At 41.9% G+C, this 26,854-nt stretch overlaps 1 protein-coding gene and 1 long non-coding RNA gene across 2 annotated transcripts in view; both read right to left on the bottom strand.

Moving 5' to 3' along the window:
* The window catches only part of col7a1 (collagen, type VII, alpha 1), a 55,784-nt gene that overhangs the window by 25,447 nt on the left and 3,483 nt on the right, over nucleotides 1–26,854 (bottom strand). The window contains exons 3-46 of the mRNA XM_088422785.1: nucleotides 25,530–25,710; nucleotides 25,296–25,452; nucleotides 25,132–25,225; nucleotides 24,903–25,061; nucleotides 24,107–24,264; nucleotides 23,784–23,913; nucleotides 23,552–23,671; nucleotides 21,352–21,471; nucleotides 21,105–21,254; nucleotides 19,235–19,351; nucleotides 18,986–19,132; nucleotides 18,764–18,886; nucleotides 18,526–18,672; nucleotides 18,327–18,449; nucleotides 17,616–17,885; nucleotides 17,399–17,542; nucleotides 17,185–17,316; nucleotides 16,930–17,076; nucleotides 16,730–16,855; nucleotides 16,506–16,612; nucleotides 15,266–15,392; nucleotides 15,036–15,179; nucleotides 14,695–14,864; nucleotides 14,579–14,640; nucleotides 14,377–14,403; nucleotides 14,260–14,304; nucleotides 13,061–13,180; nucleotides 12,919–12,990; nucleotides 12,508–12,579; nucleotides 12,329–12,383; nucleotides 11,258–11,284; nucleotides 11,107–11,160; nucleotides 10,933–10,994; nucleotides 10,344–10,403; nucleotides 8,288–8,359; nucleotides 8,133–8,189; nucleotides 7,894–7,929; nucleotides 7,727–7,807; nucleotides 6,380–6,424; nucleotides 6,224–6,295; nucleotides 4,223–4,303; nucleotides 4,026–4,061; nucleotides 3,893–3,928; nucleotides 953–1,057 (exon numbers count right to left, since the gene is read on the bottom strand). Coding sequence (XP_088278911.1) covers nucleotides 953–1,057; nucleotides 3,893–3,928; nucleotides 4,026–4,061; nucleotides 4,223–4,303; nucleotides 6,224–6,295; nucleotides 6,380–6,424; nucleotides 7,727–7,807; nucleotides 7,894–7,929; nucleotides 8,133–8,189; nucleotides 8,288–8,359; nucleotides 10,344–10,403; nucleotides 10,933–10,994; nucleotides 11,107–11,160; nucleotides 11,258–11,284; nucleotides 12,329–12,383; nucleotides 12,508–12,579; nucleotides 12,919–12,990; nucleotides 13,061–13,180; nucleotides 14,260–14,304; nucleotides 14,377–14,403; nucleotides 14,579–14,640; nucleotides 14,695–14,864; nucleotides 15,036–15,179; nucleotides 15,266–15,392; nucleotides 16,506–16,612; nucleotides 16,730–16,855; nucleotides 16,930–17,076; nucleotides 17,185–17,316; nucleotides 17,399–17,542; nucleotides 17,616–17,885; nucleotides 18,327–18,449; nucleotides 18,526–18,672; nucleotides 18,764–18,886; nucleotides 18,986–19,132; nucleotides 19,235–19,351; nucleotides 21,105–21,254; nucleotides 21,352–21,471; nucleotides 23,552–23,671; nucleotides 23,784–23,913; nucleotides 24,107–24,264; nucleotides 24,903–25,061; nucleotides 25,132–25,225; nucleotides 25,296–25,452; nucleotides 25,530–25,710 — 4,570 coding nt within the window. The remainder of the gene's footprint in view (nucleotides 1–952; nucleotides 1,058–3,892; nucleotides 3,929–4,025; nucleotides 4,062–4,222; nucleotides 4,304–6,223; nucleotides 6,296–6,379; nucleotides 6,425–7,726; nucleotides 7,808–7,893; nucleotides 7,930–8,132; nucleotides 8,190–8,287; nucleotides 8,360–10,343; nucleotides 10,404–10,932; nucleotides 10,995–11,106; nucleotides 11,161–11,257; nucleotides 11,285–12,328; nucleotides 12,384–12,507; nucleotides 12,580–12,918; nucleotides 12,991–13,060; nucleotides 13,181–14,259; nucleotides 14,305–14,376; nucleotides 14,404–14,578; nucleotides 14,641–14,694; nucleotides 14,865–15,035; nucleotides 15,180–15,265; nucleotides 15,393–16,505; nucleotides 16,613–16,729; nucleotides 16,856–16,929; nucleotides 17,077–17,184; nucleotides 17,317–17,398; nucleotides 17,543–17,615; nucleotides 17,886–18,326; nucleotides 18,450–18,525; nucleotides 18,673–18,763; nucleotides 18,887–18,985; nucleotides 19,133–19,234; nucleotides 19,352–21,104; nucleotides 21,255–21,351; nucleotides 21,472–23,551; nucleotides 23,672–23,783; nucleotides 23,914–24,106; nucleotides 24,265–24,902; nucleotides 25,062–25,131; nucleotides 25,226–25,295; nucleotides 25,453–25,529; nucleotides 25,711–26,854) is intronic.
* Nucleotides 8,719–10,205, bottom strand: LOC148418873 (uncharacterized). Its single transcript, XR_015866680.1, has 5 exons — nucleotides 10,119–10,205; nucleotides 10,005–10,049; nucleotides 8,973–9,008; nucleotides 8,842–8,886; nucleotides 8,719–8,755 (listed from the first exon to the last, which is right to left on the bottom strand). It is a non-coding gene; the product is annotated as an uncharacterized LOC148418873 (long non-coding RNA).

Raw genomic sequence — 26,854 nt, 5'->3', positions numbered from 1 at the left:
TGTGTGTAAGCGCCAAACAAGGTGATGAATTTAGGGCTTGATATCCTATTTAATTCACAACAAATGCCACGACCTAACAATGCCAGGACATCAGTGCCCTTTAAACCCATTATATTTCTTTTTATCTTTTATTCTTTGCGAAAAAGTCCGGTCATGCCTTGAGATAAGTCTAATTTTTGCTGTGGTCATACTTGTAATGCAAAACAGTCAGATCATAGGTTCCAATTGAAATGTATTAAAATAATCACAATTGCTAATAATCACAATAGTCGCTCTAGCCTTCTCAATAAAATATAAAAAAATGGCAATATTTATTTTGGAATATACCGTATTTTCCGCACAATAAGGAACAACTAAAAGCCTTCAATTTTCTCAAAAGCTGACCGTGCGCCTAGTAATCCGGTGCGCCCTACACAGTGCATAAACTGCGAGTTTTAATTTTGGGGGGGATGAAAATAAAGCTTTGTTGTCATGTAAATTCTTCAATTTTTACCTCTACATTTGTTATAAATGTATTTTAGTTGGAATTTTTGATATGCTATATTTACTCCAATTTTGAAGCAATTTATACGAGGACAATGAGCAAAAAACACAGGTTTTTATACAAGAAAGCACAATTTTATAAAATAAATCCGGAAACTGTTTTTAAATCAATTAAACAACATAATTTAAGGTTTTTGGTTGTAACTTTATTTAAAAAAAAAAAAAAAAAAAGCAATTAGTATTTGGCCTAAGAAAGAAAAGCTACCTTTCCGAAGGAAATGCACATCTTGTTTTTTGATCAAGTTTGAATCCATTTAGAAATTGTATCACAGACTAGTAAATGCAAATTACTTGACATTGGTAATCTCACAATAACATTAGCGAGATTGTTTGCCCCTCAGCATTAATATTACGAGGCAAACCATGACTGAGGCACCCTATATATTTAGTATGAGTTTGTCAGTCCCACCTGTCCAGGAGGTCCGATACTGCCAGGCAGTCCAGGAGGTCCCGCAGGGCCAGCCGGCCCTGAAGGCCCAGCGAGACCTCGCTCTCCCTTTTGCCCATCACGGCCCTGAAAAAGAAATGATCACACAACTGAGCCTCCCCCACAAGGTTACATCCTCCCATTTTAATAGTGGAGAACTGCAATATAACATCAAAGCAAGGGGGCAGTGCCACCCCTCCACTGATGTTCTACACATCATTAATAAGAATTTCCATATGAAAACAGTGACATTTGGCACTGCTCTGGATTGCTCTCAGAAGTGCTTTACAAGTTTGATCATTAGAACATTGGATGACACCAGTAGTAGCCGATGCTGAGACAAGGCGATACAGCACTGAGGCAAACTTGAGTGGCACACAATGAAATAAAGTCAAGCAAATCAATAAAGCAAATGGAGAGAAACAGAGGGCACAATGTAAAGCCAAAGTGACAGCACAAACACTTGAGAATGATAATATAACTGCGATTTGGCAAAACTGACATCTCGACCAGCAGTTCCAGCTTCTCCTCGATCCCCCTGTAGATTGAAAAAATATCGATTAAAAAACAAACAAAAAAAAACAATACTGTATAAGAAACATCAGTCGAATTGACCATAGAATGGAAAACAGACCTTTCGACCGTCCTCTCCTGGCACACCGTCCTCGCCCTGTGTAATCAAAACAAACTGCATTAGCGACTCTACAAGGCGAAACTGAATAATGGCCAGTTTTGCAGCAGGGGCACTCAGATAATTTAGTGGCACCACTTTACAGACTCATTCGGACAGCCATTATGCAGTCAAGCCTGAAATAAAAGTCTGCACTGTTTGCTACCAGCAGACATCCTTTCCAGAATAGCACATCAACACTATTATTTACAACTCAACGATGATAGTTTTCAGACTATTGATGTTGAACATAATCAAAACAACACATACATTTGCAATTTGGAATCTATTAATTACCATTTTGCCTTGAGGCCCAGGTTTACCATCTTCCCCTGCTTTGCCCTGAAAAAAAAACACAAACACGCAAAAACACATACTTGTAAACAGTTGTGTAGTTAATATATTTTTGTCTGTCATGTGTTAAACGGTGTGTGTGTACTCACAGGTGTCCCTGGAGTACCTGGAGCACCTGCAGGCCCTTGGGGACCCTGTTCACCTCGAAGTCCAGCTAAACCCTGGGAGCAGTTTCAGCATTTTAAGCACATTTCATCAATCCAATGTTTATTGGACTCCAATGGAATCCAAAGTTTATTCACAACAGGACTTATTCTTAGAATGCACTGACAAAACTATGAGATGAACTGCTTTGTGCTTGAAGAGTAATTACCATCAAATCACCCATCAAAGTGACAGGGGGATCATTTTCCTATTTTAACAGCAGAATACTTAAAGTGAACAGCAGCTAACATTTCCCACAGTGTCTTCTGTAGGATGTATGCATGAAATACAAACCATGCAGCGTTCCTCAAAAATATCTAACCACTTTTCTGCTTTACGATACTCATGAAACTCCCTCAACAATTCGAGAGATCAACTTGAAAAAAAAAGAAAGATAATTAGATTTTTTTTTAATGCAAGTTAATTACATCATCATTGCAGGATACAGCACAAGTCTACGACGGTGAAAGCAAGTGATGTGACGAAGTGACGTTAACGCACAAACCGAGCCTTTGAACTGCTCCTCACTGCGAAAAATCAGACTAGAGTCCTTGTAGGGAACCGTTTGCACCCCTTCACTTCCCACTACACCTCGCCACAACCTCCATTCACTTCTGCAGAGCAACATATAGTTGGGGGGGAGGGGGGGGGGGTCAGTCAGGAGAAAGCGCAAAAAAATAAAACAAAGGGACTGAGTGGTGAGAGAAGGGCTGAGATGGAGCGGAGGAGGCTACAGATTAGAGTTGATAGATGCGATAGCTTTTGTTTTATAGATGTGTTTGTTTCCTAATTAACTTAACGATCTCCTGTTACCCACTGCCTATTTTACCTGGCAACATTCTAATAAGATAAGCGTTGGCACTTATTTTTTTCCCCACTTAAAGCGCCGGTGAACAGTACAATTTTGTATACAATATAAAACTCACATCTCTTCCGGGATCGCCCGATTTCCCCGGATCACCCTACAATTAGACAAGGAGCACACAAAACATATAAGTGGTGGACATGTTCTGCTTTGGATGATGTTCAACATACAGTATGTTTGTTGGGTTTGGAGCTCCAGTACCCTCAGACCAGGTGGTCCGGCAACACCTGGTTTACCATCCAGACCAGGACGACCATCCAACCCGGAGGCTCCCCTTTCTCCCTGATTGCAAAGAGAAGTTCTAATTAGAGGCAAATCTGTGACTTGCTAAAGCTTGGAGCCACCTAACGACCCGTCAGATATTATGAGGTACTTGGATAGGCCTGCCTTAGCAACAATAAGCCCAGAGGACAGTTTACAGATAGAAAGATTACAGCAAACAAGTAATGCAGGGAATCGAATCAATGCAGGGCGGCGAGGCCTGACAGATTTTCAATTTATACGTAGAAGGAACTTGCTGATAAGCTAGTGGTGATACTTTGCAGGATCAAGAACATTTCCCCGATCAGGATTAATAAATGATCTGTGACTCAAAACCGATAACATGGATAAACCTCCAATGGCAGGAGGATTTGGGACTTGAGGTTTCTCAAGGGAAGTGATGTCATCTACAGTAGAACAGCGATTCTCAAAGTTCAGTTGTATTTAACTTTCAGAGTGATGCTGTCGCTTGTTTTTTGAACTGAGAGTGGATCGATTTTATAATAACAAAAGAAAAAAAGAGCTCAATAGTCATGTGAAACAGCACCCATAAGAAATAGTACTTTGGTTCATGCCAACGTTATTTGTTAACAAAATTGGGGTTCAGTTAAAATGCCACATTTCAAACCTTTTCTCCAGGTGTTCCTCTTTCTCCACTGTCACCCTGAAAAAGAAAAGTACGGTTTTGTAAACATAAGCAAAGTGTATATCTGCATAAATGCAATTCAAAGTCAAGATGCAGTGACAGCGAGCAAACTCACTCTGGAGCCTGCGGGCCCACGTTGTCCCTCAGGACCCTTCGGAGAGAGCAGGGAAGGAACAAGAAGTCACACAGGTTTGCCATCCATGCATAGCAAATCAGCAGGGAAAAGGGTCAGCGTGCATACTGATGCATACACCAACGCTGATCAGGAGCTCATGGAAGCATTTATAAACTGCAAGTAGGAGGCAGACTCACCCTTGGGCCGAAGGCGCCGGGTGTTCCGGCTTCACCTTTCTGACCGTTGCTTCCGTTCGCTCCTGGGTTTCCTTTGTCTCCCTGACAAACAAAACAATAACACCAACACTTATTTGGGTCACAACAACATTTTATACACATTCAATTTGTCCTCAGCCCCCAGGCATGGCGGTGGAGGCAGCTTCAAAAGCATTCTCTAGGCATGTAATATCGGTGAGACTGATTAGAGAATTCCTTGATATTTTCCTCTGCCTTTCAGATATGTGCGAGCATCAGAAAGCGGATGAAAGATTCTGAGGGTCAAGTTGAAATGATGTTAGCAATTTCACCCACTTAGCCATACGCTGTATTTTAAGAACGTGTCAAAGTGATGCTTTAGCGAGACAAATTGACCAATTTAATGTTAAGGAGGGCAACTGTCAACTTGGCTGTATTATCAGAGTTGCGAAGACCCTGTGACGCAATGGTCCGACTCATGTTTAAATCATCCATCTTTTCATTTTCGACCACATATTCTGCTCGGAGGCAGTTGAGGCCAGCTGAAGGTGGGCGAGAGGCGGGGCATGTCCTGGACTAAACGCAAGACAAACAACTATTCTCAAATTGACAATAAAAAGACAATTAGCGTGTAGAAATCAAGGAGAAATAACCCTTTAAACAATGAAAATGGATTGTTGGAGTCTGAATTGGGATGTGGATGGATGTGATTATAATGTATTGTCTACAGTATAATCATATCCATGGTATCCTACAGTGTTGGTCTTTACAGCGTTACCATGGTAACTGCCCTCCTGCACTCCTTTTCTTGTTTTATTGCTGCTACAACTTCTACATCTGTTTGAAGCAAATCTTGAAGAATCACAACAACACAGTCATATTATATATATATATATATATATATATATATATATATATATATATATATATATATATATATATATATATATATATATATATATATTTTTTTTTTTTTTTGGTCTTTATGGTCTCTTTTTTGTTGTTGTTTTTAATGAATAATGTGACCAGCTCAGACAAAAGGGCCCTTGTGTCAAAATAATACGAATTGAGTAATTCCTGTATTCTAATCCCACACTTGGGCAGCTCGGCAGAGCACGGGTTAGCACGTCCACCTCACAGTTCAAGGACCCAAGTTCAAATTCACCTTGCTTGGCCTTCCTATGTGGAGTTTGCATGTTCTCCCTGAGCACTTGAGCTCACTCTGGGCACTCTGGCTTCCTCCCACACTCTGAAAATATGCATGGCAGGTGTATTGGACATATTAAATTGTCCTGAGGTGTGATTGGCTACGCGTATGGTTTTTTGTCCCTGTGTGCCCTGCAATTGGCAGGCAACCAGTTCAGGGTGCCCCCTGCCTACTGCATAAAGTCAGCTGGGATAGGCACCAGCAAGCCTGCGACCCCTGCGAGTATAAGCGGCTCTAGAAAATAGATGGATGGATTCTACACTTAATTTGAAATGAAAATTAAGGGGCAAGGCAACTAGTACAGTTGAAATGCAATCTAAACTTTGCGCTCACCTTCTCCCCTCGCTCTCCTTTCAACTGAACCTGGATGTCCGCCTGATGAGGAAGAGTAGAGATCTCACAATTTTGTCAAAATGGGATCATCCAACTATTAAATCAACCATTGAAATATGCAATAGGAAACAATTGTGTAATAGATGATTGTTTTTTCTGTACTGATTAACAGAGAGAATGTGACATACAACTTTCCCCGGCGGCCCTGGAAGTCCTTGAATCCCCTGAAGGTAGACAATGAGAAATGCGCACTTTGATTCATCTGCATCTATCAATGTATGCATATGACATGAAACTTTAAGAGGACAAACCTGTCCTCCCTTCTCTCCCCTGGGGCCTGGGAGTCCAGGGTTGCCCTGTGAAAAAATCCACATCAATTAAGATGTAGCTGACCTTGCAAAAAAAAAAGTTCGCCAGCTAATTGAAAAGCTGTGTGAATGGCGATGCACAAACATGAGCCTTACATTTCGCCCCTGTTCCCCTGGTTCTCCGGCGTCTCCTTTCTCTCCAGGCCGCCCTGGCTGACCGGAGAGTCCCTAAGGGTGAAACCATAATAAACAAAATATAAGCATCCAAAAATGCTTAATTCAAAATTCATAATTGTGAGTAAGATATCGTACCCTGATTCCTCTTTCGCCAGGCTTCCCGGGAAGGCCTGACTCCCCCTGAGGCAAAATACAATCACAACAATGAAACAATGCAGCCACGCTGAGAAAGGAGGTCATTGAAGTAATCAGGCTTCATTGTTGCAAATTATAATCAAACGGTGTCATTATAGGTGAAGCCACAGTCTATTACATGCCTGACAAGAGTATTTAAGGACACAAATTGTCTAACTAAATACAGGCTCAACATGCTGATAAAATATTATACTCTGATACTGATAAAATTGTTTAAGGACACAAATTGTCGAACTAAATACAGGCTTTATGTACTGAATGAAAACATGCCACCATCAAGACAGAAACTTTAGTCCACAAAGAATAGGGATAAACGTCATGTTGAAGCAAATCACATTGATTAGATTTAAACTCCTTAGGTTAAAAAAAAAAAAAAGATCATAAGAAAAGTGAGGATCGGAGATCAGACTTACAGGGGTGCCTTCATCCCCCTTCTCTCCTCGTTCTCCCTGGAAAACAAGTATAAATATTACTGATTTTTGTACATTGACGAAGGCAAAAATCACACAAAGGAGTGCAAGAGGCAGATACACACATTGGCATATTTTTCTCATAAAACAAACGGCGCATAATATATTACCTATGACAGTATCTTCTGAGAAAGACGCATAGAGAAAGAAGGCAAAATCATCCCATATTAATGAAATAGACAATATTTGCTGAGAAATTACCTGTATGTCAGGGCTGAGCTCTTTCCCCCTCCCAAAATAATTTACATTTACATTGCAATACTCATAGAAATTAGATGCAGACATGGAGTTGACAGAAATGACTTTCAGTACATTTTAAACTCAAGTATTGACATGGATGAATTTGCTTGAATGTTACCAGGGGTATCACCAGGGTAAACACTTATTGTGCCATTTAAGATAAACATAAAAAAATAACCAAGACACCTTTCTTCTTTAACATTTGCAGCTCGTTTCTGTGGTTGATAAAAGTGGCGTTGGATCACTTAGTAGGAATTTGACCCAAATTATGTTGTCCACTCCTTGTGTAACATTATGCCTGGGTTACTGTATCCATACTCTCTCTACTCTTCATAACAACATTTTTGTCTTTGTGTGATTATTATATTCTATTATTATGTCTACGTATATATTATCTATTACAGGTAAGTTAAGGAAATTGATCATGTTTTGCCATAAGAAGACGCTGGTTGAAATTATTCCGTTGCAGCAAGTCGGTATTTGCACAAGGCTCAGTCGGCGGGTATACAGAAGAGAGCAACTGACAAATGTGTTGATGATAGTCCAGTCAGGTGTGTCTTAAGACTTGAAAAGTCACCTGTTTCCCAGGAAGACCAAGCTTCCCAGGGACTCCCGGCCGCCCGTCCTCTCCTCTCTCTCCCGGCTCGCCCGGGTCTCCCTAAGGGGCAGTTTCAAGAGAAATTTACCGAGGAGATAAAGACAAATAACCCAGAAAAGCCAATGGAAGCACAATCGGCGCCTCACCTTGGCACCCGGCCGACCGCTGATACCTGGGGTTCCCTAAGGAGAGCAAGAGCACATGTTTTATGCATTTGCAGTTTGGGGCAAGACTGAATTGTGGCACAAGGGAAAGCGGGATGAATAATAGACGAAACTGTCAGACATTTTTCACTGGCACTGTAATGGTGATGCAGGCAGACGAGCTAGTAGATAAAACAGAAATCTCCAGCGTGACGTTAGGATGACGGCTGGCGTTCACTCACTGCCTCTCCCCGCTCTCCTTTCGCTCCAGTCGTGCCCAAGCCTGACCCTGGAGATCCCTTTCAAGGTTAGAACAAAGGATGTGTCATTTGGATACTTCCAGGTTCAGAGTGCTTATTTTCATCGCCACAGGCATTAGCGCTACGTGGTTACTGACTTTCTCTCCTCTCTGTCCTGGCTCTCCCTTCGTTCCTTTGGGGCCCTCAAATCCAGGCCCACCCGGCTCCCCCTTGGGGAGAGCACCAAAGAAGATGTGTCAGGCTATTATGGGAATACTGACGATGGCATGATGTTAAATTACCTACCTGCTCCCCTTTCTTTCCTATGGGACCTTGAACCTGGAGGATTTTCATACACAGTAAAGTCAAGGATTTACCAAACCACTAATTATCCTACTCATTAATTTTCTGAAAACTCACACTTCGCCCTGGTTCCCCTCGTGCACCTTCACTTCCCTGAGAACACACAAGTTCTTTAATCTTTTGCTGGGAAACTCATTACACGCCATTATGAGATGTTCTGCAGTAGAATCACGTTCCGACTGACCTGACCCATCTCGTATGATTACCCCTAATTGAATCAGTCTCACCTTTTCTCCCGCTGCTCCGCTAGGCCCTGGGGAACCCTGAAAACAATTGGAATGCCTCAGACATGAGATACTCAGGAAAAGTCGGCTGGTGAAACAAAAAAGGCCGGTGGCAGCTTATTCACCCTCAACCCTGGTGGTCCTGGGCCTCCTGGCTTTCCTGGGTCGCCCTACCAAGACGTAAGGAAAATAAAAGATTATGAACATTTAGAAACATACACTAAATAAACTCTTGTACAAACAATATGATGCTTACTCGTTCTCCTGTTTCACCAGCAAGTCCTCTTTCTCCCTGGAAAGAAACAAATGCACAGCTCATGCCAAATGCTCAGAAATACTTGTAGTGTTACCAATGCCTCCACGCAGCATAAAAATATCATTATTTCAATTTAATGCGGCTGTTTTTTTGCACACAAAAGAGGCATGAATAGCCTGTCACACACACAAGGCGCTCCTCCGTGTTTCAGAAGCCATGAAACTCATTTCACATACATAGACTTTTGACGTGTGGTGAATAATAATGTCAATTATGTCATACCCCTGGCAAGATAGTATTTATGATGTTAGTCAATACCTAGTTTTCGTTTCCTTTGTGGTGAATGTCTAGACCAGTGGTTCTCAATTGGGGGCACATGTACCCCTGGGGGAACATGAAGGGAAATATACGATGATCAATATTTGGTAAAGGTGTATTTTGAAGTTGGCCTCACATTTCTGACATGTTGTATTGTCATGCAGAGCATTAACAATAGTTGCTGCGATTGGCTTGGCATATTTTTTTCTGATGTGTTCACAAATAAGAAGGTATCTGGAGCAAGAAAAAAAATGCTGCAAGCTTTTCTTTTCACATTAGGAGCAAATTAATTGGAACATGAATAGATTCAGTGCTAAATTGTGTTACACTGACTTTAGCAAAATGTTGCATGCCTTTATTTTGTTTTATATGGAAACCCATTTCTATCCGTGATGCAATTTTCCAGACGAGCCAGAAATAAAACGTATGATCTCCCATGATCTATCTTCTGGATTTGCTTAATAAAATATGCTTAGAGATCGAGACCTCTACAAATGCAGATCCAAAGTTAAATCGATTAGATATTATAAGTATTTTTTTTCCATCATTTTTTTAGGGGGCACTTGGCTGAAATATGGCTTACATCCTTGAAAAAATTAGAACCACTGGTTTGGTCTGAGCTCCTACAAAAGCACAAATGACAATGCATGTATAAATTCAAATTCTTTTCTCCATTTTTGTAAATGCCTATTGAGTCCTCTAATCTGAACTCACCCGGTCTCCCTGCGATCCAGGCTCGCCCGGCTGACCTCGATCACCCTAGTGGAACAGAGCGCGATAAAGTTCAGTCTTCTAATTAAATGTTAGAGCACATCTCATTTTTCATACCTTTATCGTACCTTACTGCCAATTTCTCCTGGGGGCCCACGAGGACCCTGAAGGACATAACAAGACTCTTAATGTGTACAGGCAATCACCGACAAAGGGTGTTCACCCACGTGTGTCCAAAGATGAAATAAGTTCAACAAAGAGAGCTTCAGAACTCCCCGGGTCTTCTTCCTCTGAAACTGTAAAAGCTAAGAGCTAGTGCAGTAGTTTGTTAGGCTGACCCACCCTGTCACCGGGATCGCCCTGCCTGCCTGGCAGCCCGGGCAGCCCGACACCACTGTCACCCTGAAAAGCCAGAAAAACAGAATGACTGATTAATGGAGGACAGTCGCTGAAGAACAAATGAGAAATGATGATCATTTGACAATTATTACTTCACTTGGTGACCAAGAAGTGAAGTATACTGTACCGCATGTTTCTATCTATGAAGTATTACATTTTTAACATTGCCTTTTCTTCCTTAGTGTTAAAAAAGATCGTCACACGCCCCCACCCAGGGAGGCCCGGCCCGCTATTTGAGGAAGACTGATCTACGTGAAGACCCTCATCACAATTATCAAAAACGATTTTACATGGTGACAAATATCACTCGCTACGTTGTGAGAAGCTTGAGTTCTAATAAATATGCAGTGTGTGCAACTTCAAATGATCCCTTTTATGACATTCCTAGGAAATCACAATGTATTTCAGGGCTCCATGGCCACCATATTGGCCACTGAGCGGTCAAATCGTTTCAAGTCAACAGTAAAACTATATTTGATTTTTTTTTTTTTTTCAGGTGCACCTGGGCGACTTATGTAACAAAGCAACGTGCCTTGTCTCCTTTGGCCCCCTGTGATCCGGACAGCCCTCTAGGACCTTGCACTCCAGGGGTTCCTGGAGAGCCCTGATTATAAAAAGGCAATTAGATAATGTAAAGTACCAAGCACACGCATGCAGAATTCATTTGCCAACTAAGTGTGTCAGCACATTGATTGACTGTTCTTACTGGGGAGCCCTTCTCGCCGGCGACGACCACCCCGCTGCCGACTCCTGGAGGTCCCTAGCAGCATGGAGATAAGGGTTGAGAGTCATTATGCATGCAGGTTCCTGGGGATATTTCTGCAAGCAGAGGACAAGATGGCAAAGGGGTGACTCACCCTCTCTCCAGGGCTGCCCTTGTCTCCCTGCAGAGGGAGAGAGAAAAAAGCTCAACATCGTTGCAAGGCTGTACTTGCTCTAGTAAAGGTTACAAGGTGGCTGTTTCATTTGCATGGCTTATGCCCGAACCATCCGTTAAAACGGAAGCAATAACATAAGAACAACTTAGTCCATCCCAAAAAAACAAATATTCCTCTCCACATTAAACTACCTTGACCTCGGTCATTGCCAAATTAAATACTGATATTTATTTAACATATGAATGCAGTGTATTGAGAAGAAAGAGTCAAATCCATGAAGAGATTTCATGACAATGTAGCTGAAATCACCCAACTTATCAGCCGTGCCACTAAACTATGTATTGTGGCTCAATGCTACCACCATGTGTGCTAGTCTAAAATAACAACATGCGTTTGCTTGTTTTTAAGTCCATGCACAGCTGCAACTGTTAACTGCACTGTACGTCCAAGTCTACCTAATGGTAATACTCTCTATCAATAACTTCACTTCCATTCAGCTACAGAAGTAAAACAAGTGATGGAGCTCACCAGGTCAAGGGGGAAAAAAGCCATCAAGCTAAATGGCCAAATATTGTGACTTTTTTTATACAGCTCTTGTATTGAAGGTATTAGTTTCTGTTGGTACGTGTATTTAAGGTGGTGGGTGTATCAAGGGGAGAGCTACAGGGTGGGCAGGGCACCTCTTGGGGATCATTTGGAAATCTGTGAATTTTCTGGCACTTTTCTTAAAATCTTCATCCTCCACCATAATTTTTTAACTATATATTTAAATCATAAATGCACAATTGCTCTGCAGGCAAATTAATTGGGTGTGGATGGTCAGATGACCACCACACATATGGCAGTGTTGTGTCGCACTGGTCACCCCACTGGGAAATTTCTGGCTATGCACCTGGAGTGTATCTAAAAGTGTTTAACCAAAATTTATATGAAAAATCCATGTATAATGTTATTTTCACACGTGAAAAGTGACCAGATGCCGGCTCACAACCTTGATGGAGAGTCCTGGCGTTCCTGGTAACCCTGGGCGACCATCTTGCCCCGGTATACCTGGTTGTCCCGAGGTACCTTTGGCACCATCGCCACCTGGCCGTCCAGGGGTCCCCTGAATTGACAAGATTAACATATCTGTTAGTTTGACACAGTTTGAACAAACTGCTTTTTCTGTCGTTATGAGCATATAAAATATGCATGAAAAAAAATCCATAAATTGTGTGATTTCTTCCTACAGGTATTCCAGGGATGCCTGGTTCTCCCTTCCTTCCTGGAAAGGCACCTCCCGAGGTGGATCCCGGCTCTCCCTGAAGCATTAACAGGAATTGATTCTCAAACTGAGTATACACATGTACCATCTCTTGTATTTGATTAGGAGAGCACATAACCACACTTACCCTTTCACCTCTCTCTCCTTTTAGTCCTTGTGGCCCTGTCACACCGGGTTCACCCTAAAGTCAGAGAAAATTACATTCTAGAATGAAGATTTGTAACAGGATAATGAGTATTTGAGTTAAGGAAGACCTACTTGGCTTCCTCTGATACCAGGGAGACCCTGTGAACCCTATAGAAAAAAAAATGATTATAATTTGGGGAGATCAACATTTATTCATTATTAGATTTTGGATTCTGGTTGTTCTGCTTACAGGAAGTCCTGTATTCCCCTGGGGACCAGGTCGACCTGGCAAACCTGGATTTCCATCAACTCCGGGAAAACCCTAAAAACATTCGGACTGGTCAGATTCAGCCAGACAGATGTGACAGTTGCGAGGTTTGACTTCGACTCACTCTTTCCCCCTTATCCCCTTTGGGCCCCACTGTGGGTTCGATAGGGACAGCGGGCCCTGGTAGACCTGGACGCCCTTCAGGACCCCTCGGACCCTCTCTTCCGGGGAAACCATCCCGACCCTACATCATGTACACGCACACAAAAACACACAAGGACACTTTGTTGATGAAAATTTTAAAAATTCTCTAAGCTCATTTTCCCCATTCAAATGCATCAAAAAGCTATTTATCCATTTTATCTGTTCATAAATAAATCAACAAACATTCTTGTGTCACATGCCTAATAAGGAAAACAGTGCTAGGTAACACGGTACATTATACAAAAGACAAAGGAACAAAGTATTTTTATTGTTAAATAAAATGTAAGAGGTTAAAATATTTGTGTTTAAGAAATCAATCACGATTTTGTGGCTTCTTCTAGAAAGTACTGCATACCTTTGCCACCTGGGAGCAGTATAATACAGAAAACATGTAGACAGAGGAGACGGTCAAATCTCAGTAAACTAGATCTATTAGTCATTGTTTGCAGAGGATAAAGAATATATACCTGGGAGTATTTTTGTACTGTCTGTCTACATGTGTTGCTTTCAATTGTTCTTTGCTTAGATGGTGATAACATTGCAACGCCAGTGTTATTTGTGAACATGTGAAAGGCCTTTTGCATTCTTTGTTAGTATTATTCAAAATGGATTTTTCAGTTATGATGTTGTTTGAATTAAACTTGCATTTTTTTCTTCGACACTACATTTGCACTCGGACTACTCACATTGAACAGCTTGAAACCTCTTTTTGAAGACTTTTAAATCTGCCAAACTGCTTTTCAATGTCAAGTGGCCATTTGTACAGCAGTCTTCTTTTTTGTTGTTTTCTTAATGAAGGTTAAACTCTAAAGGACTTAACACAACCCCATTGACAACTATTTTTGGACTAAGTTTGAACCCAAGTGAACAGGCTATGCACAATCCAATTTACAATGACTATTCCTGGGCAAATTAAAGTCTAAGATAAATGGACCAGATTTAGCCCAAAATCTAATCTCCAGAAGACGTCTGGTACTGGGTGAAATATTTCTAGCCATTAAAATATGGCACGTGCTTCATCATAATGAGAGGTGTTCCCAATATTTTGGTTTACAAAACATTTTTGGGGGGGTAACACAACTTCATGTTGTGTCTTGTGAATGTTAGCGAATGACTTACCGGTTCTCCTTTGCGCCCATCGGCACCATCTCTGCCTCGCTCACCCTGAGGAACATATAATCATTGTGGGTTAATAGACAAAAAAAGTACTTCCATATAAAAAAAACTACACCCCACCTTCTCTCCACGATCTCCCTTCTCTCCCTTGAAAAAAAAAAAAAAAGAAAAAGCATGAGTTAAGTCATGAGGAGCAAAGAGAGGGCACAAATATCCGCAGGGTGCGTCTTGCCCTGTTTTCTTAATGCTTAATAAAAGTAATCCAATCTTCAACTTGTAATGACAAACACTATAAAACGATGTCAAACTCAAAATGACTCACCTGTGGACACTGAACGGTACACTGTTCTGGACCTGGGCCTCCCTAAACACACAAAAACCAGGCTAAAGAAAACATGGGATAAAAGACAACTAACATGAATTCCGATCAATTCCTACCACTTCTGTTCTGGCAATCCCACAGAGCAAATCTGCCAGATCAGTGTGTAGCGTGTCCAACTGGGAGGCATCGCGCACATACAGAACATTTTGTGTGCTGCCGTCCGTCACCGCCTGCCGCAGTTCCTCTGTATCTGCTTGATCAACGCCAACCGCCAACACGGTCACACCTGGAGAACACCCCAAAAACGAACAAGATTTTCACCAATGAAGGATATTATGCGAGGAATGTTCCATGCGTGCCTTATATTTTAGACCAGCTCAGAAAAATGCATTTGCTCTACAGTATATTGACATGTCAACTAGAAATCAACTTTGACGTGAGATTGCTCAATTCTCACCTGTCGCTCGGAGGCTGGAGGCTGCGAGCGCGAGGCTGTCCGCCGATTTTCTATCAGCAATGATGACAACAACCCCGGGGACCCTTGGCCTCCTTCCGGTGGAGGTGGTGAGAAGATATTGTGTGGCGAAATTCACTGCCTGGCCTACCGAGGAAAGTCGCACACATCCATGTGACCAGTCATACAATGAAAACGTTCTTGTAGATGTTACTTAAGCCTGAAAAACTGACCGATGTCGTTTCCAGGAATCTCGCCAAAAGGTGTCGTTTGAATTTCTTGGAGGAGAGTGTCTAACCTGCTGTGACGATTGAGTTGGAACCAGATTTTGGGTCTATAGCCGTACAAAACAGCCCCCACCTGAGAAGAGCAGAAAACAAAAATAAATGAGAAATTCATCATCAAAAAGTGAAAACACCAGAAGAATCACCCAATGTGTTTGATGTGTGTGTTTTTTTTTTTTAATTTGTACCTGTGAGTCACGCGCTCCAATTGTGTTGAATGAACCCACTGCACTTGTGAGGAGAGCACGCAGAGGTCCTGCAAGGTTAACCTGGTCGGCTGATGCCGGCACGAGAAAGACCACATCCAGCCGTCCACCCAGACACACTGTGGACACAGACGTGGTCATTTGATATATTTTCAATTCTAGTGGTGTGCCATCAAGGCTCAATGCCTAACCTGCAGGTCCACTATCAGAAGCACAGATCTGTATTTATAACTTACATGAAACAGTAATAATTCATTTCCAACTGTCTATTGTTTCATTTCATAGCATGTGTTTCGGCTGCGCGACTTCCATTCATTTGTGGCTTTTCTCTAAGCGTTTTTTAGTCAGCAACATAGCTCACGTAACGCCATCTGTTTCATTTGGCTCGTAGTCATACTATTTTTGCAAAGGAGTCGCTACACAATTTATAAATGTCAACTTGTGTTATTAATTTGCGCTCTTAACTTGAGAAAAAAACATGTACTGCTCCTGTCTCTGTATTAAGGAGCATTCAATTAGATTTGCAAAAAAAAATTCACTTAACTTAAGTGCCCTCATGAACCCCCAGAGGTAATCTTAGAGGAAATGTTGAAAAGCATTTAAACAGGAGGTCAACGCATAGATTTTCTTTAGAATCATATGTTCTGTGATGCCCCACTTAGCACAACATTGTGTGATAATATTCCATTTGTGGAATATGAGTTAAGCATCAAAACCCATCCATTTTTTATCCATCTCAGGGGCCGAGCATTTTGCCACTTGCTGTCAAGTGAAATTGACATCACAGTTGCACAGGGCTCAAGTAAGGCCCCACCATGGCTCAGTTTGCGAACGTCAATAACATTCAGAAAACAGAAGCGTTAACTGTTTTGTCAATTTTAATCAACAAAAATGGGCAAATCTGTGCTCTACTGAAATATGTCTGTCTCATGGAGGTTACCAAATTTGAAAAACATCTTTAATAGTAATAATTTCAATCTTACCTGTGCGTTGAGTAGCAAAGCTCTCTCTACCCAGTCCACTTTCAAATGTGGGTTGTATGCTGAAACGGTACTGATGGCCCAGACGAAGACCAGCCACCTGGTAAGAGCTGGATGAATCCGGCAGTGTGACTGATAAGCCTGGACCCCGGTCTAAGAAACGTCAGAAGTGTGTGTATGAGTAAATGGACTAAAACGATGGAAATGATGCAAAAGAAGCATTTTACCATTTTCTTTTCTCCAGCGAAGAACATAGCTCCGGACACCTGGTAATGGCTGCCAGCTCAGTCGCACAGAATCCTGTGTTACCTCGGCTACCCTTAAAAGTGTGGCTGGGAGGGAAGGAGCACCAGCTACATGTAGAGATTCGGCACATTAGAGAAAACTCTCTCCAAAAACATCAACTTCAACTTTAAACAGCACTCACGTGTGGTGACTCGGACCGACACTGGCGTTCCTTCACGGTTCTGAACTAAAGCCATGACCTTCACCACATACTGGGCTCCGGGATCCAGTCGATCCAAATCCACGACGGTCACATCTCCACCCACCAATTGACTTGTCTCCTCGCCACCTAAGGTCAAACGGTGAATTGGAGAGAGAATGGACAGCCAAAATTATAATAGCCACAGAACTCTTAAAAAAATAAATAAATAAACTGTTAACTTGGTGCATAACCAACCATCTGTTCTTTTCCATGACACCCGATAGGCCGTAGCTTCTCGGACGCCGATCCAGGACACTCTAACAACCTCACCTGGGTTCTCCTGAACCCTGAGCGACGTCACCGTTCCGACAGGGGACTGACTTGGTTCTAGGGCGGCACACGGTATTTTACATATATAACGGTCCAGGGGTTTTCAGAACAATATATCTATTTAAAATCCTTTCAGTACCTGTTCTGATAGTGAGAGAGCTGGGACTTCCCTCTCGAGAGCCACTCATTGCAGACACAAACACGCTGTAAATAGCGTCTGGCTGCAGTCCGTCGATGGTGAAGGAAGCGACATCGGCTCCGACGTTTCGAGTTGTTTCCACCCCTGCGTCAAATTACAGTCAAAACAATCATTTTGCATTTGACATTTGGAGGGTTTCCTTCAAACTCCCTCTTACCATCAACATCATTGCGCCATCTGATCTTATAGCCTGTAGCCCTCAAGGAAGGGGACCATTCCAAACTTATTCTCCGAGGCGTGACGTTGAGCACGCGCAGGCCGTAAACAGTCCCGCTGTGCGGGTTGGTTCGAGAAGATAGTGTCACCGCCTCCCCAACGCGCTCGTTGATGATGGCCGCCACTCCAAACACGAGCGCCTCATCAGGTTGCAGGCCCTCCATTGTAAACGCAGAGGTTTCTGCGCCCACGTCACGAGACTGCTCTCCCCCTGAAAAGCAAAACGAGAAAAAACATAGCACCGGTCGTGAGGGAATAGAAAAAAAAAAAAAAACTTTAACAATTTTAACTTTAACTTTAACAAGTAACAAGAAACGATACCCTATAACGTATTCATATTGTGATACGGTTACCCTATAAAATCTTCCATATAATTGTAAGTATGTAAATGTACCTGGATGGGAAAAGAAAAAACTGTACATTTTTTTGTTTTGTTTTAGAAAGCTCGAATGTTTGGCTTCAACCACGTGGAGAATGCAACTGCACAAAATAGCTACCAAACTTCAAAACAGTGACATTAACATAGGTAAATAGTAAATATGAATGAAAAAAAAACAGTGATTGCCTTCAATCAGTCACAGTGTTTTGATACTACTGTAGGTACATTAGAGAAGAAAAACTGGACTCTGGGAAGCAGTTTACGTTGACTTACGATTGCCTTGTCTCCATGTAATCCTGTAACCTGTTGCTCCATTTACACCTGTCCAGGCTATTCGAATTCTCCGGCTGTTTGCTTGTACCACTCGGAGGTTTGACACCCTACCAATGTCTTGCTCTGAAATGAAACCATTATGCTAATTTTTAGTTCCCTGAAGAAAAGTGATCAGCCAAGTTGTGGCAACATGACCCACCTGGTCTGACAAAAACACTGGCTGGCTCGCCTTCGTTGTTTCCCACCAACGGTGTGACACTAACATCATAGGACACGCCCACAATCAAATCCCGGAGGTCAAGAGTCGTTTGGTTCCCGGGGATAATTTGAATATTTTGTACTCCCGCTGTCACGATAAGAAAATAGCGTTGTAAAACACATCATCCATACGTGAGAAAAGTGCTTCAAATAAATGACAATAATAATAATGATTGTACCCTCAGGACTTTGGAGAAGGATGCGGTACTGCGTGGCCCCGGCTACACCCGTCCAGGCCACTCTGACCGTACTTCCCAAAGACTCCAGCACTCTCAGGTTGGACACTCTGCCCACTGGCCGCACTTCTGTAAATCCAGCATTACAACAACCCCGATTCAGAACTTTGTGAAATTCAAGCTACCAATAGAAAGCTCTTTTGGAGCTAAATGACTGTCAGTGACCTCTTGATGTGGTGGAGACAAGTGTGGCCTCCTCACGGCCCTCAAACAGCGTATACAGAGTGATGAGGTATTCGGTGTTGGGCTGAAGCCCGGTCAACTCGTATTTGCTGGTGCTCCTGGGTAAAGACAAGGTCTCGGTTCGGCCGCCTGGAGACACATGAGTGGTTATTAGACCGCATGTGCAGCTCTAAAAACAAGTAGAACTTAATAACATGACATTTATATGCAAGTTTTAGTTTATGAAATCACCTTCCCCTGCCCGCCACTCCAGGCGGTAGCCCTGAGAGGATGGAATGATTCTCCATGTGAGGCGGATGGAGGATGGACTGGTGATGGCTGCATTGAGGACCTGCTGCAGCTGGCGCTCTGAAAAAAAAAGCAATATTGAATACGTACAAACAGTGCCACATGCAACTTTGCTGACCTGTTCATTAACTGAATGGGACAACAAATTCACTGATAATGATGTATAGAAAGCCAGTAAGTTGTTATAATTTTTCACTTTCTATATCCCTCTTGAGTTTTGGTAATTGGGTCCTACTTTGGCTTTTGGATTAAGTAAAATAATAAAATATATGTGCAAATGAATAGACACAACCTGGTGAAAATATGCAACGAAGGGCAGTCACACACACTCACACCCTGTGGCTTGTGTGAGGACCATGTATCAAAGTCAGAAGAAATGTGACATATATTTGAATGTCAAAAAAAAAAAAAAAAAATCAATCAAAGGAAGAGCGATCTTTTAAAGACATAGGCGGCATCATCCCTCGCAGAAAAGAAAGATGAAAATCAGGCAGATGCTCCTAATCCAATATTCTTTGCAACATCAAGTGTGAAGCACATTAAAGCAATAATTAAATAACTGACATTGGATTATTTTATGCCAATATAAATCTTAAAGGGCCATCCACCCATCTATCTGTACAGCACATAAAGATCAAGGCCCAAAACGCGTCCGTTTGTTGCTTTATCACGACCCCTTAAGTCATGTCGTTCCAAAGAGGAGGAGCGATCAAAATCTTAGCGGGCACATTTTATTATTACCATGTTCATACACACCATTTGACTCTTTACAGCAGTCAAAGCAGCAAGCACAAAATGGAGAAGTGAAGTGGACAAGGTTCCAAGACCCAGGAAACCGGATCAGTGACTGAGAGTATACTCGTAACATCATGTAGAGCATTATTAACAATTTCCATCTTTGAAAGCAGGAGCAAGGACAATCATTGACTCCGCCTTCAGACAAAATTAAAAGGATACCATATGGACATTAGTCACAAGAGCCAGATGGCTTGCGTGCGTAATGGCTGGAGGTGTTTTCTAAACAAAATGAATGCGTAACATGTAGCTTGCAGAAGGCAGCCGACAAACATTGAGGAAGTTTCTAATCAATGCTGTCTGTCCCCTTTGGTTTCCTTCTTAAAGTAGACATCAAGTCAAAAAAAAAAAAAAAATAGCCCATTATCTAAACACAGCATTCAGATTAATGGAACATGAATTAGGCAGCAAAATCCACTTTGTTTCTCCAATTCAGGGGGTGGCCATTGTCACACTTCCTTTTGAATTAAAATTCCCTCACAAGCTATGTTTGTAAGTAAATGTAATGTAAGTAAAATTTTGGCTTGGCTGGGTTTCCATTTAGCATATTAGCGCCACATAAGTTGCCGTTTGTAACGTCAGATGTTTACGCGGAAAGATGCCACATGGTTTTTGCCACAAGTTTTTAGTTTTTATTTAAAACTTTATTGCCTGGTTATAGCTACATCAAGCTTTTCACACAGAATGAATATGCCTGCACGTTCAGAAATATGAGCAGCATCAGCATATTTTCAACATGGCACGGACACACTCGGATTGTTCGAATACTGCACCAACACAACTGTATCAAGCTGCAGGCCGCACAAAATTATGTCACTGGGTTGAAAACGTGAAACAAAAGTAGTAGCTTATGCAAATTCGGGGTAGTTAAAATTTGACTAGTGAAGCTTTATACAAAATATTGTAGTAAAGAAAATTTTGGGATTGACTTCCCCTTAAAATCACATGATGTAGTTGCGCTTTCCATAACACAAAACACTTTCGCATTTGGTGTTTCTGTAAAAGTACTGGAACGTACCTATTTTGAATCTGGCTGTTTCCCTGGGCCCCTCAACATTTCCTTGATAGAGAGGAACCACAGTGAGGATGTACTCTGTGTCTGGCTGAAGTTGCGATATGGTGTATGTCTCGCTGTCTCCAGCAACCTCCGCAGTTATGACATCCAGACCTTTGGTAAGAAGAAAAAGTAAATAAAGAAATGTAAAAAAATCAAGCAAGATTTGAAGCGTGTCAACATCCAAACAATTTCATGCTGAAGAGCTGACCTGTGACTGTTGACCACGCCAGTCGGTAGGCCACGGCGCCGCTGACGCCTCCCCACAGCACACGAGCGCTGCTCTCTGACTCCGTCTCCACTGATAACTGTCGCACTGCCTCAAGGCGTACTGGCAAATGCAGCGGTATGAAAATTAACACACGTGCAGCAGAATAAGCATGTATTACTGTGAAGTAGTGTCTAGTGAAAGTGATCAACAAGGACGCGGTATATCTTGTGTATTATTTTGATCAAATATTGCTCGAAAACACTTTTACAAGGAGAGCTTTTATGTAAATTTTACTTGTCTATTTTAAAAAAAAGTTACCTACATTTTGAGAAACAAACTGAAAATCTCCAGTTAAGAAAATGGCTAGTCTATCAACGGAGCAGTGCCACTCCTGTTGCGTGTATTTGGTATTGGTACTTGGTGATTAATATCACTGGTGGCAGGAGGAAGAGTCGTACCTCCATGAGACCAATATTTTTGGTCTCCTTTTGGAGACAACAATAATATACTCGCACACCGTACAAGAATGGTATGGCTCAGGTGGGGTAGAATGGCCTTTACCCAAATTTACTCAAAAATCTCATTTCATAACATAACAACACAAACAGTTAATACTTTTAAAAACACATCTTTCTACTTATTGTGGAGTGAAAATGACATCACATGTACAAATGTCCATTCAACTAGGCAGTTATTTAAACCAAGTTTACATTCAAACTGATTTTAAATCAATATTCATTGTTTTTGTCTGAATATTTTGCAAAAAAAATTTTTAAGTAAATGTCTGTTGGGTTTATTTCTTCCGTTAACTGGGCACAGCAGCCATTGCTTAAATCCTAACGTACCCCTAAATTTCTCTAAAATCCTGAAAAATCTTGCCCATTTAAGACTTCAAAAATGAAAAACGTATGTCTAATGAAGGCTGTTTTTGCCCCATTTTAGACTATTGGCCAAAAGCGGCCAATGTGCCCAGTAAAGGGTAAAAATCAAAATTGTGACTGTCCTGAATGATTGAAGCAAATCAGGATTTTCTTTTGTTGCCATAATCGCCCAGCCCTCCAACACAAGAGCAAAGCGGCGTTTCCCTCTCAGTTAAATGTCAGCCAAATATTTAACTGTACCTTACGTAATGTTTGTACCGTAGTTTGAAATGACACCAAAAAAACAAGGTAGGTACAATTTGACAACTTCACCAGATCTGTTCTTCTGCACCGTAAACTCAATAATTACCCTACATTTGCAAAAACATCATGTTTTGCTCCATCTATTGTGTTAGTGTACTCACACGTGCGTGCAATGAGCGTAGCGGGAGATGCGGAGTTCCGAGGGAATAGCGGGTAGAGGCTAATGACGTACTCCGTGTCAGGTTGAAGTGACTCCAGGTTAACAGACGTTGAGTCTGCAGAAAGAGACTCCACCAAAAGTTGGCCGGATGGCTGACCTGCTCTTCCGCGTAAGAAGCCCAAGGAAAAAGAATCAACAAGTGGGTCAGTCACACATACCATATGTTGCTTTTGTACACACTAGTCAAATGAAGAGTTATAATACAGCAGCAGATTATCTCTATGATAATAATCTCGCACAAATAGCAGCAGAGCCTGTCAAGTAGAGGAGCTCCACGTGAGACTGGCACTCCTGCCACATGTTCATTTCAAGAAAGATTTTTTTTTGCCCCTCAGGGGCCGCTCATCACTCTTGAATCATGGCACACACAGCCAAACATTGACACTGTTATGACCTACGACACGCCCAGGAATTTCATCGAAAAAAACTGACAATCTAAAGAGTATTGCTTCATTTACAATGTATATTCAGTCGAAAGAGTGATAAAAATCTGTTTGATATTTTGGGGTAATGTTTCGGCAATAAGGGTGTGACTGACAGCTAATGCCTCAAGGTAGCAAGTGAGCTTATGTTCTTCTTACTCTGCTTGACTACAGTAGTTTCTCAACTTGTTTCAAAACCTGCCACCAGCAAGTGAAGTAGCGTTGCAGCTTTTCCTGCTCATTTGCACGTTAATATTTCATTCTGCCTTGGCAGGCCTTTGACAAATCAATATATCAATATCCTAGCTAGCACCACTTGAGGGCAATTCAATAAAGCAAAGTGTAGGACTTCCAATATGCTGTATTAAGAGAATAGAAAAAAATGGAAACGCGATATGACATAAGGGTGATTGTTGGCCAGGTGTGCGCCTGACCTCGTGGTCCGTAGGTAAGTTGGTACCCCTGAACAGGTGACGAAGGCTGATCCCATCCCAGGGAGAGAGAGAAGAACCCTGCATCGATCAATTGAAGACCTGAGATCCCCGGCAGGGACCCTACACAGAAAAGACATTCATTTGGCATATTGGAATATCTATACATAAATTGACTGTAGGTCTTATTCAAATTTGCATTTTGAACCATCTAGTGTTTCTGTGTGATACGTACGGGTTTGTTGATTAGCGGAAACCGATTCGCCAACGCTGTTGGGGTATTGGGCGATGACAGTAACAAGGTAGTCCGTTCCAGACCTTAGAGCTCGTGCTGTAAAGCTTCTCTGGCTGGCAGCCAGTGTCTCCTGCACACAAAGGGCAAAAGGGGGAATTTCAGCTTGCCCGATTCCAACCTCAACCACATCTGCATAATGACAACGTGGCATGTTGATACTTAGTTGATGCTTGCGTTCACCATTGGCGTAAGCTACAATTAGCTACTTCATCCTCAGACATACCAAAGCAATAGCCAGCCAGCTGCCAGAAATAAATTCTCACCTGCCGCAATTCCGCTGTGATAGGTTGGCCCAGGGTGGAGAGGGGCACATATTGGACCACGTAGCCCCTCAAGGGCCCGCCTGCAGAGTTCCAGCGGAACCTGAGCGAATCGGACGTCACGCCTGTGAACTGAATGTTGGCCGGACTGGAATACGCTTCTAAAAAGAAAGAAGTTCTTTTACAGGGCGATTTCTTGCACAACAATCATACACTGTAAAAACCGTTGGGTTAAAAAAAAAAAAAAAAAAACGATTATGGGTCAAAACATGACCTACCCAATATTTGGGCAAATTGCACCCAACTTTATGGGGTGTTTAGCCTAGACCAGTGCTTCTCAATTTTGGGATAAGAGAAGCCTTTAAGGGAACTTGGAGGCAAATCAGAGAGTACGTGAGACTTTAACGGGGCTGGTTTAGGTATCTGCAAATCTAATTTAATGCTATTTATGCTATGACAGAAACTGTCATTTTATTTTCAAATTAAGACCAAATTAATTGGAATATGAAGCAACGTATTACATAATTGTGTTATGATTGAAAAAAAGGATGAGAACATTATACAACTGTATTTTTTGAGACGACTTTTTGGAATTCACTAGGTACATACCTCATGCACGCATGATAAAGGCATGCTTGGACGAGATGTGAAAAAAAATGCGGTTCCCACATGAAACCTCATTCGAAAATTAGGGATTAGGATTTGTCCTTCGGGTCAACAAGCCCTACTCCGTATGTTCCTCCATTTTCAGGTGTCCCAAGACTTTTGTTCAAGCAGTACGTTTGTTTCCTGTACATACCATCGCTGGCATAGACTCCGCCCGCTTTGGAGCACACTCGGCGGCCCACAAGCGGAAGAAGAGTGTCGAGCAGTTTGAAGTCCCCGACAAAGGAGGTGAAATCACCGCTGGGCTTGGAGGAGATCTCGGAGAGTTCTTGGTTGTCTGCGCTCTTGATACCTGACCAAAAGAAACAGATGGGATCACAGGTGGTCTTTTACAGATAGCAAAACAAATCCGAGACGCCTACCAACTGCAAAAATGTGCACCCCTTGACTGCGCAGCTTCTGAGCTGGTTCCTGCACATCGTCCTGTGATTTCCCATCGGTGATCAAGATGGCGATCTGACAATTGAAAGAACCGTTAGGGGACCGGATATCTTTGAAATTTCACAGAATGGGCTTGCTCCCACACCTTTGGCACATCCCGGCTGTATGTGGGGTTGAAGAAATTATCGCTGACGAACTTGAGACCGGCTCCCGAGCGTGTATTTCCACCCTTGTAATTCATATTCTGCACGGCCTTGACGAGCTCCGTCCCATTAAGGTATGTTGTCAAGGTGAACTCAACCCTGGATTTACAGATGAATAAATGAAAACCCGACAGGGCTTACTTGGGCAGAACGTGAACCCGAGTGTGATCCGTTACCTGGAGGTGTCACTGTACTGCACAGCCCCAAAGCGGATTCCTGCCTCGCTGACAGAGCTTGCAAAAGGCTTGATGATTCCCGCTATGAAGTTCTTCACCTGCTGGAAGTTGGCTTTCCCGATACTTGAAGATCCGTCCACCAGAAAAACTATGTCTGCCGCTTGCGCATTATTACACCGACCTGTAAAATGGAGAAATCATAAAGACACGCACGGTGAAATCACAGCTATGACGGACGCCGTGTTTATAGCTCATTGGAATAGCAAATTGTCACCTTGAGCTTTGGTGTTTGTCACAAGTGACAGCAACAGCCACACGCTAAATATCCAGCACCTCATCTTTACAACCTGGGGGACCACACAGCAAGCATTACTTTACAACTACGCTAACAGACAACCTTTAACACTAACATTTTCACTAATGGGGACATTTTTTTTCAGTTATATACCATCTGTGAACTACACAAATAACAAAAAACAGAATGGTCAACAAAAAGGTCACTATAATAAGATTCAAGATTCGAGAGTTTCATTGTCATATGCTTAGTAACACTACACAATGGCATTTTTATTTTGTTCACTTCCCCGATCAGACTTACATTCCACACAATAATAAAGTAGGCAATAAAAAACTGTAATAAGGCGATAAGGGCAGTGATAATGAAACGCTAAAAAAGGAATAGACTCACAGTCTGAACATATTATGGAGTAGATGAAGTGGAAGAAACTATATTTTTGTAGTTAGCAGCTTTCCTGCACTGTGCAGGGTTTATAAGGTGCATGTGATAAAGTGACTGGTGATGGAGCAGATTGACTGAATCCTGATGGCCTGTGGTTGCTTCAATTAATTTGCTCTCAATTTGAAAACTAAATGTGATGCTTCTGTCCATCTTTAAAAAGCATTAAATGTGATTTGCTCATATATGCAGAAATCCTGTAAAAAGTGTCTTCATGTACCCCCATTTAAGACCTGCAAAACCACACCATCAGTGACTTGAAATTCAAACTACTCCTGCAAACATACGCCACAATATAGTAAATCCTGCCTGAATGCTTCACTCAAAACAGTACATTTTATTGCTAAAGAAAAAATAAACACATTCTCATATATTATCATAATGCAGCTGTCCCAATATATTGTATTTAAATCTGCCTTTTTGTGGCTGTTGGTGATATAAGAATGATTTCAAAGAAATCTAAATACTTTGTAGTGATTCTAGATCTAAGAACAAGATAAAGCATTGGGAATTATAATATCCATGTGGTATAGAGATACCATGAACATGATTTGTTGCCTATACATATCAGTAAATTCAGCAAGGTTAA

The sequence above is a fragment of the Hippichthys cyanospilos genome, chromosome 9 (assembly GCF_059441005.1).
Source record: "Hippichthys cyanospilos isolate Australia breed blue-spotted pipefish chromosome 9, RoL_Hcya_1.0, whole genome shotgun sequence".
In the NCBI taxonomy this organism is placed as follows: domain Eukaryota; kingdom Metazoa; phylum Chordata; class Actinopteri; order Syngnathiformes; family Syngnathidae; genus Hippichthys; species Hippichthys cyanospilos.
Note: the sequence above shows the minus strand (reverse complement) of the source record. Positions and strands in the feature narration are given on the sequence as shown.